General features: G+C 45.1%; 1 protein-coding gene across 1 annotated transcript in view; it reads left to right on the top strand.

Annotated features, from left to right (window-relative positions):
• ITPR2 (inositol 1,4,5-trisphosphate receptor type 2) overlaps positions 1–16,640 on the top strand; it is a 428,831-nt gene that overhangs the window by 222,626 nt on the left and 189,565 nt on the right. The window contains exons 34-36 of the mRNA XM_029057432.2: positions 697–817; positions 12,498–12,688; positions 16,126–16,268. Coding sequence (XP_028913265.1) covers positions 697–817; positions 12,498–12,688; positions 16,126–16,268 — 455 coding nt within the window. The remainder of the gene's footprint in view (positions 1–696; positions 818–12,497; positions 12,689–16,125; positions 16,269–16,640) is intronic.

Below are 16,640 nucleotides of genomic sequence, written 5' to 3' on the forward strand. Positions count from 1 at the left end.
AAACGCTGGGGTAGATACAAGGTAATCAGGTTGTCACACGTGATTTCATAAGTCCTTGAGAAATGCAATACTATCAAGTGGCACATTTCCTGTTCACTCCAGTGGTCGAAATGACTTGTAAGTGTATACATACAGAGAAACAAAGAGATAAATTGCTATGAAAAAGAGAAACGCATATTAGCTGGTAATAAGCAATACCTTGGTCAAGGAATGGAATTTAAACCTACGGGCGAGCAAGAGACGGCATTCCTCTATTTATTTTGCTTGCTTGATTTTTGCATTCAAGACATTTCCATCCCTTCCAGCCGAATGGAGGTGTACTGAAACGGATTCTTTTATTCTTTCATTCAGTCGTATTTATCGAGCGCTAATTGTACACAGAGCACCGTACTAAGTACTTGGGAGAGTCCAGTATAGCGATAAACAAAACACATTCCTTGTCCACAAGGATTTGTTGTTTCTACCCTCCCAAGCTGAAGGAAGGCTCTCTGGCCAATGCAGTTTAAACGAGCCTAAGGAATCGTATTTGTTGAGCGTTCACTGTGTGCGGAGCACTGTACGAAGTGCTGGGCAGAGTTGGTAGACGTGTTCCCTGACCACAACGAGCTTCCAGTCTGGAGGGGAGGAATGCCCGGGATGGGTTTGAAGGTGATGGTGTGCATTATCTGTTCTGTCTCTCTCCCCCTCTATTTTCAGACTCACCAACCGATTTTCATTCAGCTGCTGCAGTCTGCCTTCAGAATCTACAATTGCAGCTGGCTGAGTCCAGCCCAGAAGGCATCCGTTGAATCCTGTATCAAAAGTTTGGCTGAAGTGGGTACGTTAGGGCGGCAAGTTTTCCTTCGCCTCTTTCTTCTTCCTCCTCCTCCTCACCATATTTGAAGTCTCCGTGTGGGCAGTAATCAGAAACATCAGTTCTTGGCCTCTGCAGGGGGGTGAATGAGGTTTTCCCCAGGCAGGTGGGTGTTTGGATTGTAGAAAAGCTGAAAAAAAGAACAGGCCATTTGGACTAGCACCTCTCTCCCCATCTTCAAAGCCCTTCTGAAATCCCGCTTCCTCCAGGAGGTCTTCCGTGATTAACCTGCCATTTCCAGCCCCTTGAGCTCCCTCCTCATTCCCCTGGGCCAGGCTACTGCTCTCCCCACCTTCAAAGCCCCTCTGAAATCTCACCTCTTCCAGGAGGCCTTCTCGGGTTAGTCTCTCCGTGCTTGGCTCCGTTTCCTTCCAACTTACTGCCACCTCAGGATTTCCACGTCACCTAAGCCCTCAAGAAATATGATTGATTGCTTGAGGGTGTCTGGATTTGTAGGAAAGATAAGAACAGGCCATCAGCAGCATGGATTAGTGGATGGAGCACGGGACAGGGAGTCAGAAGGACCTGGGTTCTCTACCACTAGTCTGCTATGTGTGACCTTGGGCAAGCCACTCACTTCTCTGGGCCTCAGTTACCTCATCTATAAAAAGAGGATTGAGAGTGTGAGCCCAACATAGGGCAGGAATTTGTCCAACTTGATTACATCGTATCTACCCCAGTGCTTAGAACAGGGCTTGGCACATTATAAGCATTTAACAAGTACCATTCATTCATTCAGTTGTATTTATTGAGCACTGTACTAAACGCTTGGAATGTACAGTTTGGCAACAGAGATAATCCCTTCCCAACAATGGGCTTACAGCTTTAAAGGGGGAGACAGACAACAAAACAAAACAAGTAGACAGGCATCAATATCATCAAAATAGATAAATAGAATCATAAATATATACATATCATTAATAAAATAGAGTAATAAATATGTACAATTATACACAAGTGCTGTGGGGAGGGGAAGGGGGTAGAGCAGAGGGAGGGAGTAGGGGGAATGGGGATGGGAGGAGGGGCAGAGGGATCATTATTTTTATTTCCTTTAGGAGGCCTTCCCTGATTATCTCTCCTCATCCAACCCTATTTCCCCCCCTCCTTTCCTGCCGCTTCAGAATTTCCCCGTTAACACCTCCTCCTCTTGAGAGCAGCAAGTTATTTTGATATCTTTAAACTCTCTTGCTTGCCAGTGTTTGTGATCTATTTTAACATCCATTTCTCCTGCTAGATTAGATCGTTGAAGGTAGAGCGTCTGTCTACTAACTCTGTTGTTCTCTCCCGCAGTGCTTTGTTAAGCGCTTACTATGTGCTGAGCACTGTTCTCAGCGCTGGGGTAGATACAAGGTAATCAGGTTGTCCCACGTAGAGCTCCCAGTCTTCATCCCCATTTTCCAGATGAGGTAACTGAGGCCCGGAGAAGTGAAGTGACTTGCCCAAGGTCACACAGCTGACAAGTAGCGGAGCCGGGATTAGAACCCATGACCTCTGACTCCCAAGCCTGGGCTCTTGCCACTGAGCCACGTTCCTTCAACAGCAGTAGTCATAGAAGTGGTATTCATTAAGTGCTCACTTGTTGCCGGGCACTATATTAGATGTTGAGCAAATACAGAGTAATAAAGTGCCGCGTTTCCCACCCACAAGGAGCTTCCTCTGTTACCTCGAGGTCTGGTGGTCAGTCGTATCTATTGAGCACTTACTATATGAAGAGCACTGTACTAAGCACTTGGGAGAGTACAGCAGAACAATTAACAGACACATTCTCTGCCTATGATGAGCTTACAGTCTTGGGGCGGGTGACAAATTAATATAAATAAATAAATTACGATTAATTACATAAGTGTTATGGGGCTGGGAAGGGGATGAATAAAAGGAGCAAGTCAGGGTGACCCAGAAGAGAGTGGGAGAAGAGGAAAGGAGGGCTTAGTCAGGGAGGCTTCTTGAGGGAGATGAGCCTTCAATAAGACTTTGAAGGAGCGGAGAGTCATTGTCGGATCGACTGGTTTATTTTAAATTACAATGGGTTCATTTCTAAATTTAGTTTCAGACTTACTACATTGATTTCTTTTAGCACCATAGCATCTTATTAAGGTTTTATGGAAATTAGCTTAGCTTTTCTCTAAAAATTGAGTGTACAATTATTTAATCTGTAGAGCAAACTGATTTAATTAGGTCTCCATCTGGCAGTCGGTCTCAGAGAGTGGCATTAAATGTTTGCCGTTCTAGTCATCCAACCCAGTAGAGTTACTATTTTATTTTCAAGCCAAGTTGGACACCTTTCTGCTTTCTCATTAACTTTATATTTGGCCAACGCAACTGCCACTCAACTCGAATGGTGAATAGGAAGTATTGTGCCTGGTGGAAGATTTTGGAATAATTTTCACCATGAACTGAAATGTTGAATTCAGAAAACAAGGCTCAATTCTCAGCTTTTACCTGGACAACAGGTCCATTGTATTTTGCATTTCATGAATAGCTTCGGTTATTTTCTCTTAGCCTGGAGGGAACGCCCCAGAAAAACTCACTCCAGTTGGACCTTAAACCAAACCTGGAAGACATGCTGAGCGAGGAACACATATCGCAAACACTTGAGAATTTCAGTGAAATCAGCGATTGGAATTTCACCTCTCATTCCATTGATTCATAATGGGGACCGCATGTCTTTGCAAAATGAAAATATGCCATTTAAATAATGATCATGGCATTCGTTCAGCATTTACTAATTGTCAAGCACTGACATTTTATTTATTATTTTCGTGGTATTTGTTAAGCGCTTACTATATGTTAAGAACTCACTATGTGCTAGGCACTGTACTAAGCGCTGAGGTACATACAGACTAATCAGGTTGGACACAGTCCATGTCCCCCATTAAGCTCACAGTCTTAAACCCCATTTTATAGATGAGGTAACTAAAGCACAGAGAAGTTGAGTGACTTGGACCAGGTCCCACAGCAGATAAAGGGCGGAGTCGGGATTAGAACACAGGTCCTTCTGACTCCCAGGCCTGTTTTTTATCCACTAGGCAACACTGTTCTAAGTTCTAGGGTAGATATAACGTAATCAGGTTGGACACCATCCCCGCCCCACATGGTGTTCATGGTCTAAGTTGGAGGGAGAGGGATTAAATCACCACTTTATGGATGAGTAACCGAGGTACGGAAAAGTGAAGTGACTTGTCCAAGGCCACAAAACAGGCACATGGCAGGTCCTCTGACTCCTAGGACTATGCTCTTTTCCACTAGTCCGTGCTGTTTCTCTCAACATGCCTCTTATTTGCTAGGTCATTCATAGAGAAATTTATGCCTAATATGTTTCACTTCAATAAATTAATCAATAAACAGTTTTTATTGAGTCCCTTCTGTGAGCAGGACACTTAATAGTAATCATAATAATAGTAATGATGGTATTTGTTAAGCGCTTCCTATGTGTCAAGCATTGTTCCAAGCTCTGGGGTAGATACACTGTTCTAAATACTTGGGAGAGTATAGAAGAATTAGTAGACATCAATCAATCAATGCTATTTATTGAGTGCTTACTATGTGCAGGGGACTGTACTAAGTGCTTCGGAGAGTACAGTAGAACGGACACATTCCCTGAGTGCAATGGGTTTACAGTCTAGAGAATGAATTTACAGTCTAGAAGATACTCCCTACCCTCAGGGTTTTTACGGTCTAGTAAGCTGCCTGGCTTAGTGGAAAGAGGAGTCAGAGGACGTGGGTTCTAATCCCGGCTCTGCTGCTTGTCAGCTGAGTAACCTTGGGCAAGCCACTTAACTTCTCTGTGCCTCAGTTCCCTCATCGGTAAAATGGGGATTAAGACTGTGAGCCCTACGTGGGACAACCTGATAACCTTGTATCTACCCCAGCGCTTAGAAGAGTGGTTGGTACATGGTAAAAGCTTTACAAATACCATCATCATCATCAACCTGATCATCCTGTATCTTCCTCGGTGCTTAGAACAGTGCTTGACACATAGTAAGTGCCTAACAAACACCACAATTAGACCACATCGCTGGAGTGATGTGCAAGGAAAAATTGGGTTCGAAGGGACAGAATGAGGAAAGTTACCATACATATTGCTCTGTGGGGGGTACACTTTATCAAGTTGTGGAGAGCAATGGAAATGATTGTTTATGGACTTGTTGGCTGCGTGTAATACTGTAAAAAAATCGGGATATAAATTTTCTACAGATTCAGAATGAACTGCTTGGAAGTCTAGTTCAAGTGTTTGCTCTGCAAAAAGAGAGTTCCAGTAAACTCTTTCGACCTTATGGTCTTCTTCCAGAATCGGTTGCTGCAGACCAGCGTTATTGAAGCTACTCTTCAAATGAAGGTTGCCATGAAAACTTACCTAAAAGAAATAATTCAGGGGAGGTTGTGTTTGTTCCAGTTAGTTCGTCTTCCTGGCCTGATTTTTCTCTAACTTTGCAATCGTGTATTTACTGTGACACTGGGAACCTGGCTTGCAAGGCTGACAGCGTGTAAATGGTGTTGTTAATAGTAATAATAATAATAGTTATGGTATTTGTTAAGTGCTTATTTTGTACCAGGCACTGTACTAAGCGCTGGGGTAGATACAAGCAAATCAGGTTGGACACAGAACCTGTCTCGCATAGGACTCACAGACTTAATCCCCATTTTACAGATGAGGGAACTGAGGCCCAGAGAGGTGAAGTGACTTGCCCAGGGCCACACAGCCAACAAGTGGCGGAGCCAGGATTAGAACCCATGATCCTCTGACTCCCAGGCTCCCTCCATTATGCCATGCTACTTCCCTCCCTGTAATAAATACAAAGGTATTTATTATGCTTACTTTCTACCAGGTTCTATACTAAGCACTCGGGTAAGCTTGCTGTGGACAGGGAGTGTGTCTGTTATATTGTTATATTGTCCTCTCCCAAGGGTTTAGTACAGTGCTCTGTGCACAGTAAGCACTCGATAAATAAAATAGATAAATAAAATGGTGGTATTTGTTAAGTGCTTACTATGTGCAAAGCACTGTTCTAAGCGCTGGGGGATACAAGGTGATCAGTTGTCCCACGTGGAGCTCACAGTTTTAATCCCCATTTGACAGATGAGGTAACTGAGGTACAGAGAAGTTAAGTGACTTGCCCAAAGTCACACAGCTGGCAAGCGGCGGAGCCGGGATTCTAACCCATGAACTCTGACTCCCAAGCCCAGGCTCTTTCCACTGTGCCATGCTGCTTCTCTAACCATTGACTGTCTTGACTGGATGACTGCCTGAAGCATGAGGCTTGCAGCCTTAATCCCTGTTTTACAGATGAAGTAACTGAGGCCCAGAGAAGTATAGTGACTTGCCCAAGGTCACCCAGCAGACAAGTGACAGAGTGGGGATTAGAATCCAGGTCCTTCAGACTCCAAAGCCTGAGCTCTAATCCACTAGGCTACGTTGCTTTATTGAAAAAAAAATATAGAACATCAGGTTTGACTCCCCCCCGCCTTATTGTTAAAATAGAGAGGGGAAGCAGAGCAGTATAAAGAGCATCTTTGGTAGAAAGCATTTAATAAAATATGATGAAATGGAACATTTCCCCAAACTCGGCTTGACATATTAGCATCAATTCAGCTACTATGTTATATTTTTCACTACTTCCTCCCATCAGTCTACTTTGGGGAAATCCTGCCTTTCTACAAGAAGAGTAGAGTCCTCAAAGAGATTTGTATGCAACTCCAATGTGTTGGTATCTGGGATAAAAATGAGATTCTAAGACAATAAAGACCACGCTTTGGAAAGAGTGGAGAGCGCTGACTGCAGACTAAAAAAAGATAACTCCTGAATGGTCATTCAATGAATCAATCATATATTTTTAAAAATTTTCATTTCATTATATGTTTTTTTGTAATGGTTTTTGCTAAGCGCTTACTAAGTGCTGGAGTAGATACAAACTAATCAGGTTTGGGCGCAGTCCATGTCCCACATGGGGGTCACGGTCTTAGTCCCTATTTTACATTTTAATCCCCCTCTAGTCTGTAAATTTATTATGGACAGGAAATGTGTCCATTATATTGTTGTATTGAGCTCTCCCAAGTGTTTAGTACCGTGCTCTGCAGACAGTAAACACTCAATAAATATGATTGTCTTGCTGACTGACAGACTGACAGATGAGGTAACTGAGGCACAGAGAAGTGAATTGACTTGCCCAAGGTCACTCAACAAAGTGGCAGAGCTGGGAAGCAGAGAAGCAGCGTGGCATAGTGGAAAGAGCGTGGGTTTGAAAGTCAGAGGACGTGGGTTCTAATTCCGGCTCTGCCACTTGTCTGCTGTGTGACCTTGGGCAAGCCATTTCACTTCTCATTTGTAAAATGGTTATTAAATACCTGTTCTCCCTCCCCATTAGACTGCGAGCACCTTGTGGGACAGGGAAATTGTCTGACCTGATTGTACATTCCAAGTGCTTAGTAAAGTGCTCTGCACATAGTAAGCATAAATACTATTGAATGAGTGAATGAATGAATTGTATCCCTAGGGTTTAACACAGTGCTTGGTATGTAGTAAACATTGAACAAAATTCACAATTATTCTTATTGGTGGTTCTGGTAGGGGTCTCTGTCAGCTCCCTTTTTAAGTGCTTTGTACAGTGCTTTGCACACAGTAAGCACTCAATAAATACGATAGAGAGAATGAAGGATAGAATCGAAGTCAGTAGCAGCACTAAGGCGACATGTTTGCTCAATATACCCAGAATTCCTTTGGAATCAATCCCCCTGAGCTCTTTTTACAGGTTCATCCTGAGAATGTGAGCTCCTTGTGGGCAGGGATCATGTCTCACCAACTCTTTTGAAATGTGCTCTTCGAAGTGCCTAGTACAGTGCTCTGCACCCAGTCGGTGCTCAGAAAATACCATCGGTTGATTTACTGGCACACTATCCGGTTAGAGTGTAATATTTGTATATATTATTTATTACTCTATTTTATTATTGACGTGTATATATCTATGATTCTGTTTATCTATTTTGATGGTATTGATGCCTGAATACTTGTTTTGTTTTGCTGTCTGTCTCCCCCTTTTAGACTGTGAGCCCGTTGTTGGGCAGGGATTGTCTCTATCTGTTGCCAAATTGTACATTCCAAGTGCTCAGTACAGTGCTCTGCACACAGTAAGCACTCAATAAATATGATTGAATGAATGAATGAGTGAGTGAGGTAACAGTTCCATGAAAGAGTTTTACACCTCGCTTCTCTGAGGTGATTGAAAGAGGGTAAGACAGAGACAGAGAGAGAGAGAGAAAGGAGGAGGGAGAGAGAGACCTCATCCATTTTTTCATATCCATTCATTCATTCATATTTACTGAGCACTTACTGTGTGCAGAGCACTGTACTAAATGCTTGGAAAGTACAGTTCAGCCGTAAAGAGAGACAATCCCTGCCCACAACGGACTTACAGTCGGGAAGTAGGGACTGACATCAAAACAAGTGAACAGTCATCAATATAAATAAATAGAATCGTAGATACATACACATCGAAACGAGTAAACAGGCATTGACAGTTCATGTTTGGGCACTGAAAGATTGACACACCGTGACAACAAATGAAAGGGCCATAAATAAAAGTTCATATTTGTGTTCCATTTTGAGTTTTCTACAATATGCCTTTATTTTTCATATTTTTAAAGATAGCCTTAAAAATGAAACAAAAAATAGAGGAACTTCTTTTATGAACCTAACCCTCAGTATTAATCTTTTACCAGGAATGTGAAGCATAACTATAAATTGAATTGAGTCAAATGCAAAAGTCAGGGTTGGTTTTTTTTCATGGTACCTGTTAAGCTTTTACTGTTTGCCGGGCTTTGTACTGACACAGTGTCACCCGTCACCCAGGGACGGGTTCGTTTGGGAATCGGCACAGCGAGGGAGAGAGAGAGAGAGAGAGAGAGACTGGTGATGGAAACCTGAGATTTATACAAAATTTATTCCACAAGGTGAATTGAATTATTTGATTATTTAGATGCAACAAATTGAACTTCCCTTTCGGGAGGAATATGATTATTTGGTGATGTTAGAGCTTCCCTAATGGGAGGAATATACTTGTATGTTTCCCGTGTGTGGCGGAACACCCAGGTCCCACCCAGGTGGAATTTACTTATGGTTTGCTCGCACAGGGTGAGGGGCCTAGCTCCCACCATGGGCTCCTCCCACTCGGGAGGAATCCCCTTATGAGTTACATACCCGTGGTGAAGCCCTTAGCTCCCACTCACGATCACTTCCCACTCGGGAGAAATGCACTTATGTTTTACATACCCATGGCGAAGCACCTGGCTTCCAGCCCCATGAGCATTCAGTGGAAGGGGACACTCACCCATCCCACAGCTCCTCACTTGGTGCAGGCAGAGCGGCCTTCTCACACTCTGGACAGAGACGACCTGCAGCTAGCTGGCTGCTGCAAGTCTCGTTCCTCAGCACAGAAGGTTAGACATGGCAGGTATTTATCACCTGTGCTCTTAGGCCATTCCTGCTTCCGGCCTCAGTTTATCCAATCTCTGCCCGCCTCCCCCATACCTAATTTGATTGACACGGAGGCGAGGGGCACCTTCTGTATTCCCGGTTTAGGCCATCAATCTGGCAGTTTTGGTTGTGGGGGGTATCCCACCCTCACTTCCGAGTTCCGCCTGCTGGCTCAGGAGGTCAGACTGTAAGATTAGACTGTAATCTCGTCCGATTAGACTGTAAACCCGTCAAAGGGCTTACAAATGTTACCGATTTGTACATTCCAAGCGCTTAGTACAGTGCTCTGCACATAGTAAGCACTCAATAAATACTATTGTATGAATGAATGAGGTCCCAGGATAACATTTGACCTTGAGATGGTCGGTACCCCAGAGTCACCTTGGGACACACAAGCTAATCAGGTCAGATACAGGGCCCACAGTCTTAATCCCCACTTTACAGATGAGGTGAACTGAGAGAAGTCGAGGAACTTGCCCAATGTCATACAGCAGTCAAGTGGTGGAGCAGGATTAGAACCCAGGTCCTCTAATTCCCCCAGGTTCTTCTCTTCCCACTAGGCCACACTGCTTTCTGGTTTGGTTTTTGAGAGGTTAGCTCAAAGAAGGAAAAATCCTTTTCATTGAGGGACCCTTAATCATTGATGTCCATTTATAACTTCAAATAATGAGTGAGTTTATGTAACCTTTTTTTCCATATGTAAGTGGAGATAGAGGTGGGAAGCGGAACCATGAATCTCTGCATTTCCGGGTTTTTTTTGCAGTTACTCAATGGTTCAATGGTATTTATTGAGCACTTCCTATGTGCAGAACACTGAACTAAGCACTTGGGAGAGTACAAAATAGAGTGGGTAGACGTGGTCCAGGCTTGTATCCACCCCAGCCCTTAGCAAAGTACCTGGCAGCCCTTATTATTATTATGATCTTTATTATTATTTAGGAACTTAGAGTCTAGAGGAGGAGACAGGCATTAAAATAAATGGAAGTTGTTGAACTCCTCACTCACTGTGATTTGTTTCTTCCAATATTCAGGCATTTGAGGCTTTGTAGCCTAAGTACTGCAAGCTAGAATATCATATTTATTTCTGATGTTCACACCACCATTACGCGTAGGCAGTAGCACAAAGCTGAATATACACATCCTGGAAAATTGGGAGAATCCCTGACATTGAGAAAATTAGAAACTAGCTTCCACACTGCAGTGCCGTGATTTAACTCAATAAATACCCCCATAGCTGCGAGATCAACTTTGGTTGATGTATGATAATTGAACAGGAAAATGAAAATGATGAAATATCGACAAGGGAGCAGAAATCATGGGCAATTCTGAAATTAAATGATAATGTTCTCAGGGAAGGAAGAAGTGTTGGGTCAAAGAATAGGAAGTGTATACTTTATCTGGAGAAATATTCTCAGAAATATTTATCCATCGATCCATTAATGGTATTTATTGAGCACTTACTGTGTGCAGAGCACCTTACTAAGCAAGCAGCATGGCTTAGTGATGATGATGATGATGGCATTTGTTAAGCGCTTACTTTGTGCCAAGCATTGTACTAAGCGTTGGGGAAGATACAAGGCAATCAGGTTGTTCCACGTGGGGCTCAGAGTCTTAATCCCCATTTTTCAGATGAGGTAACTGAGGCACAGAGAAGTGAAGTGACTTGCCTAAGGTTACACAGCCGACAAGTGACGGAGCTGGGATTAGAACCCACAACCTCTAACTCTCAAGCCCGGGCTCTTTCCACTGAGCCACGCTGCTTCTCGTGGAGAGGCAGTGGATAGAACATGGGCTTAGGAGTCAGAAGGAAGTGGGTTCTAAGCCCGCTCTGCCACTTATCTACTGTGTGACCTTGGGCAAGTCACTTCAGTTCTCCAGGCCTCAATCACCTCATCTGTAAAATGGAGATTAAGACTGTGAGCCCCATGTGGGACAGGGACTGTGTCCAACCTGATTAGCTTGTATCTACCCCAGTGCTTAGTACAGTGCCTGGCACGAAGTAAGTTCTTAGCAAATACCACTATTATTGTTATCATTATTATGATCAATAATATATTATATATTACAATACTATATATTATAACATTATTATAATTATACTATAATAATATGTTGGTAGACATGATCTCTGCCCTCTAATGGGCATTTTGTAATTTGAAGATAATCAGCGGTATTTGTTGAGCAAAATGTGAAACACCCTACTAATACTAATGGTAATAATAGCATTTATTAGCACTTTATCAATAGTAGCATTGCTTCACTTCTCTGGGTCTCAGTTCCCTCATCTGTAAAATGGGGATGAAGACTGTGAGCCCCATATGGGACAGGGACTGTGTCCAACCTGATAACCTTATATCTTCCCCAGTGCTCAGAACAGTGCTTGGGTCATAGTAAGTAGTTAACAAATACCATCATTATTAAGTTTATTAAGATGAACACAGTCCCTGTCCCTCAGGGGCTCACAGTCTAATTGGGATGGAGATAACTGAGGCCCAGAGAAGTGAAGTTACTGGCCCAAGGTCGCACAGCAAGCAACTGGCAGACTGCGATTATTGTTTTTAATAATAATAATATTAGTAATGATAATAATGATGGTATTTGTTAAGCACTTACTATGCGCCAGGCACTCTACTGCGTGGCTCAGTGGAAAGAGCCCGGGCTTGGGAGTCAGAGGTCGTGGGTTCTAATCCCGGCTCTGCCGCTTGCCAGCTATGTGACTTTGGGCAAGTCATTTAACTTCTCTGTGCCTCAGTTACCTCATCTGTAAAATGGGGATTAAAACTGTGAGACCCATGTGGGACAACCTGATAACCTTGTATCCCCCAGGGCTTAGAACAGTGCTTTGCACACAGTAAGCGCTTAACAAATACCAACATTTATTTATTTTATTTTACTGAACGCTGAGGTGGGTAAAAACAATTCAGGTTAGACCCAGTCCCTGTCCCACATGGGGCTCATGGTCTCCAGTCTCCATCCCCATTTTCCAGTTGAAGTAACTGAGACGCGGAGAAGTGAAGTGGCTTGCCCCAGGTCATACAGCAGAGCCAGGATTACAACCTTCTGACCCCCAGCCCCGTGCTCTGTCCGCTCCGCCCCGCTGCTCTCACCTATCCAGGCCCGGGCCCCGTCCGCTAGGCCCCGCTGCGTCTGACTTCGGCTGTTGTCTCGTCCCCGCAGCTAAGAACCGTGGCATCGCCATTCCGGTGGATTTGGACAGCCAGGTGAACAGCCTCTTCCTCAAGAGCCACTCCAGCATGGTGCAGCGTGCGGCCCTGGGCTGGCGTATGTCGGCTCGCAGCGGGCCACGCTTCAAGGAGGCCCTGGGCGGGCCCTCCTGGGACTACAGGAACATCATCGAGAAGCTGCAGGTAAGGCGTCACCGGGGGGCGGGCGGGGAGCTGACCACCCTCCTTTCCTCCTCTGACCATCCGGGAATAAAGGGTGAATCGGAAAATCTGCTACCGTGCCGCTTCCTCATTTTGGTGTTCATTCATTTGTATTTATGGAGCGCTCACTTTGTGCAGAGCCCTATACAAAGGACTTGGGAGAGGGAGGCAGAGTGGCCCAGTGGAAAGAACTGGGACCTGGTGCGTTGGCCGATTCTCATATCAATCGATCAATCAGTCTTATTTATCGAGGCCTTGCTCTGTGCGGAGCACTGTACTAAGCGCTTGGGAGAGTAATAATAATAATAACGGTGTTTGTTAAGCTCTTACTATTCATTCATTAATTCAGTAGTATTTATTGAGCGCTTACTATGTGCAGAGCACTGGACTAAGTGCTTGGGATGAACAAGTCGGCAACAGATAGAGACAGTCCCTGCCGTTTGACGGGCTTACAGTCTAATCGGGGGAGACGGACAGACGAGAACGATGGCACTAAACAGCGTCAAGGGGAAGAACATCTCGTAAAAACAATGGCAACTAAATAGAATCGAGGCGATGTACAATTCATTAACAAAATAAATAGGGTAGCGAAAATATAGACAGTTGAGCGGACGAGTACGGTGCTGAGGGGATGGGAAGGGAGAGGGGGAGGAGCAGAGGGAAAGGGGGAAAAGAGGGTTTAGCTGCGGAGAGGTGGGGGGGTGGTAGAGGGAGTAGAGGGAGAAGAGGAGCTCAGTCTGGGAAGGCCTCTCGGAGGAGGTGAGTTTTAAGTAGGGTTTTGAAGAGGGGAAGAGAATCAGTTTGGCGGAGGTGAGGAGGGAGGGCGTTCCGGGACCGCGGGAGGGCGTGGCCCGGGGGTCGATGGCGGGACGGGCGAGACCGAGGGACGGCGAGGAGGTGGGCGGCAGAGGAGCGGAGCGTGCGGGGTGGGTGGTAGAAAGAGAGAAGGGAGGAGAGGTAGGAAGGGGCAAGGTGATGTAGAGCCTTGAAGCCTAGAGTGAGGGCCTAGCACTGTTCTAAGAGCTGGGGTAGATATAAGATAATCAGGTTGTCCCACGTGGGGCTCACAGTCTTAATCTCCATTTTCCAGATGAGGTAACTGAGGCCCAGAGAAGCGAAGTGGCTTGCCCAAAGGTCACACAGCAGACAAGTAGCAGAGTCGGGATTAGAACCCACGTCCTCTGACTCCCAAGCCTGGGCTCTTGCCACTAAGCCATGATGCTTACAGTGGAATTTGCAGACATATTCCCAGCCCCTAATGAGCTTACAGTCCGGAGCGGGAAGCAGACATCAATATGAATAAGTAATTGATGCTATATCATTTAAAGATAGGTACTTAAGTGCTGTGGGATTTGGGGGTGGAGTGAATATCAAGTGTCTAAAGGTCACAGGTTGAAATGCATAGAGTCAAAGATCATGAGTTCTAAACCTGGCTCTGCCTCTTGTCAGCTGTGTGACCTTGGGCAAGTCACTTCACTTCTCTGTGCCTCAGTTCCCTCTTCTGGAAAATGGGGATGAAGACTGTGAGCCCCACGTGGGACAACCTGATGACCTTGTATCCCCCCAGCGCTTAGAGCAGTGCTTGGCACATTGTAAGTGCTTAACAAATAACATTATTATTATTATTATTATTATTATTGTTATAGACAACACAGAAGGGAGAGGGAGCCAGGGAAAAGAGAGCTTCATCAGGGAAGGCCCTTTGGAGATCTTAGAGAAGGAGCATGGCGTAGTGGTTAGAGCTCGGGCCTAGGAGTCAATAGATCATGGATTCTAATCCCGCTTGTCTGCTGTGTGACCTTGGGCAAGTCACTTTACTTTTCTGGGCCTCAGTTGCCTCATTCATTCATTCAATCATATTATTGAGCGCTTACTATGTGCAGAGCACTAAATTCCTGGGAAAGTACAACACAACAAAAAACAGTGATATTCCCTGCCCACAGTGAGCTCACAGTCCAGGGGGGAAGACAGACATCGATAGAAGAAAGTAAATAACAGATCCGGACGTAGGTGCTGTGGAGGTGGGAGGTCGGGGAGAGCAAAGGGAGCAGTTCCCTCATCTGGAAAATGGGGATGGAGACTGTGAGCCCCATGTGGGTCAAGGACGGTGTTCAGCCCGATTTGCAGGTATCCACCCCAGCCCTTAGTACAGTACCTGGCACATAGTAAGTGCTTAACAAATACCCACAATTATTATTATTATTGTCAGATGTGACCTGAGCAAAATTTTGAAGGTGGAGAGAGAGATGGTCTGGCAGTTATGGAGGGGGAGGGAGTTCCAGGACAGAGAGAGGACGTGGGAAAGGGAAGGGCTGGGAATGCCTGAGAAGCATATGAGAAGCATATGAGAAGCAGTATGGCCTAGTGGCAAGAACCTGGGTTTGGGAGTCAGAGGACTTGGGTTCTAATCCCGGCGCTGTGTGGCCTTGGACAAGTCACTTCACTTTTCTGGTCCTCAGTTCCCTCATCTGTCAAATGGGGATTGAGACTGTGAGTCTCATGTGGGGCAATCTGATTACCTTCTATCTACCCCAGCGTTAGAATGATGCTTGGCACATACTAAGCGCTAAAGAAATACCATCATTATTATTATCATTATGTGTCTGTCATTCTGTCATACTCTCCCCAGCTCTTAGTACAGTGCTCTGCACACAGTAAGCGCTCATAACTACAAGTGAATGATTGAATGAATGAATGACTAGAAGAGCTGATTGTCTGATGAAATGCAGAAGACATGTCACCTTCTCAAAAATCTCCAGTGATTGCCTATCCTCCTCTGTATCAATCAAAAACTCCTCACCATTGGCTTTAAACCCTCACCCCCTCCTACCTCACCTCACTTCTCTCCTTCTACAGTCCAGTCTGCTCACTTTGCTCCTCTAATGCCAGCCTTCTCCTGGGCCTCCATCTGGCCTGTCCCGCTGTCAACCCCTGGCCCACATCCTACTTCTAGCCTGGAATGCCCTCCCTCCTCACATCTGACAGATGATTCTTCTTCTCCCCTTCAAATCCCTATCGAAGGCCCATCTCCTCCAAGAGGCCTTTCCAGACTAAGGCCCACTTTTCCTCATCTCCCACTCCCTTCTCCATCACCCTGACTCGCTCCCTTTGCTCTTCCCTCCCCCCCAAACCCATGCACTTATGTATATATCTGACATTTCATTCATTTGTATTGATTTCTGTCTATTTATATTGATGTCTGTCTCCCTCCTCTAGACTGTGAGCTCATTGTGGTCAGGGACTCTCACTCCTTATTGTTCTACTGTACTTCTCCAAGCGCTTAGTACAGAGCTCTGCACACAGGAAGTGCTCAATAAATGCTATCGAATGAATGAACGAGTGAATGCAAGAAGACAAGTCCGCTCGGTTTGTGGCCGTCGGGTGCGAAGGCGCTTTTTCCCGGTTTCCATTCTTTTCAGGATGTGGTGGCGTGCCTGGAGCAGCAGCTGAGCCCGATGATGCAGGCGGAGTTCTCCGTCCTGGTGGATGTCCTCCACAGCCCTGAGCTCCTCTTCCCCGAGGGCAGCGAGGCCAGGATCCGCTGTGGGGCTTTCATGTCCAAGTGAGTTCACAACCTTCTGCCTAACACCTCTGATCGATTATAATAATAATAATTCTAGTATTAAGCTCTTACAATGTGTCGGGCACCGTACTGAGCGCTGGGGTAGATAGCAAATCGTCCCTTGGCCCTTTTGGGGCTCCCAGTCTCAATTCCCATTTTACAAATGAGGGAACTGAGAACCAAAGAATAAAAATAATAATAACGATAATAATAATGATGGCATTTGTTAGGAGCCTATTATGTGCCGGGCACTGTACTAAGCGCTGGGGTGGACACGAGCAAATCAGTTGGACAGAGTCCCCATCCCATGTAGGGCTCACAGTCTCAATTCCCATTTTACAGATAAGGTAACCAAGATACAGAATAATAATG

This window comes from Ornithorhynchus anatinus, chromosome 2 (assembly GCF_004115215.2).
Source record: "Ornithorhynchus anatinus isolate Pmale09 chromosome 2, mOrnAna1.pri.v4, whole genome shotgun sequence".
Taxonomy (NCBI): Eukaryota; Metazoa; Chordata; class Mammalia; order Monotremata; family Ornithorhynchidae; genus Ornithorhynchus; species Ornithorhynchus anatinus.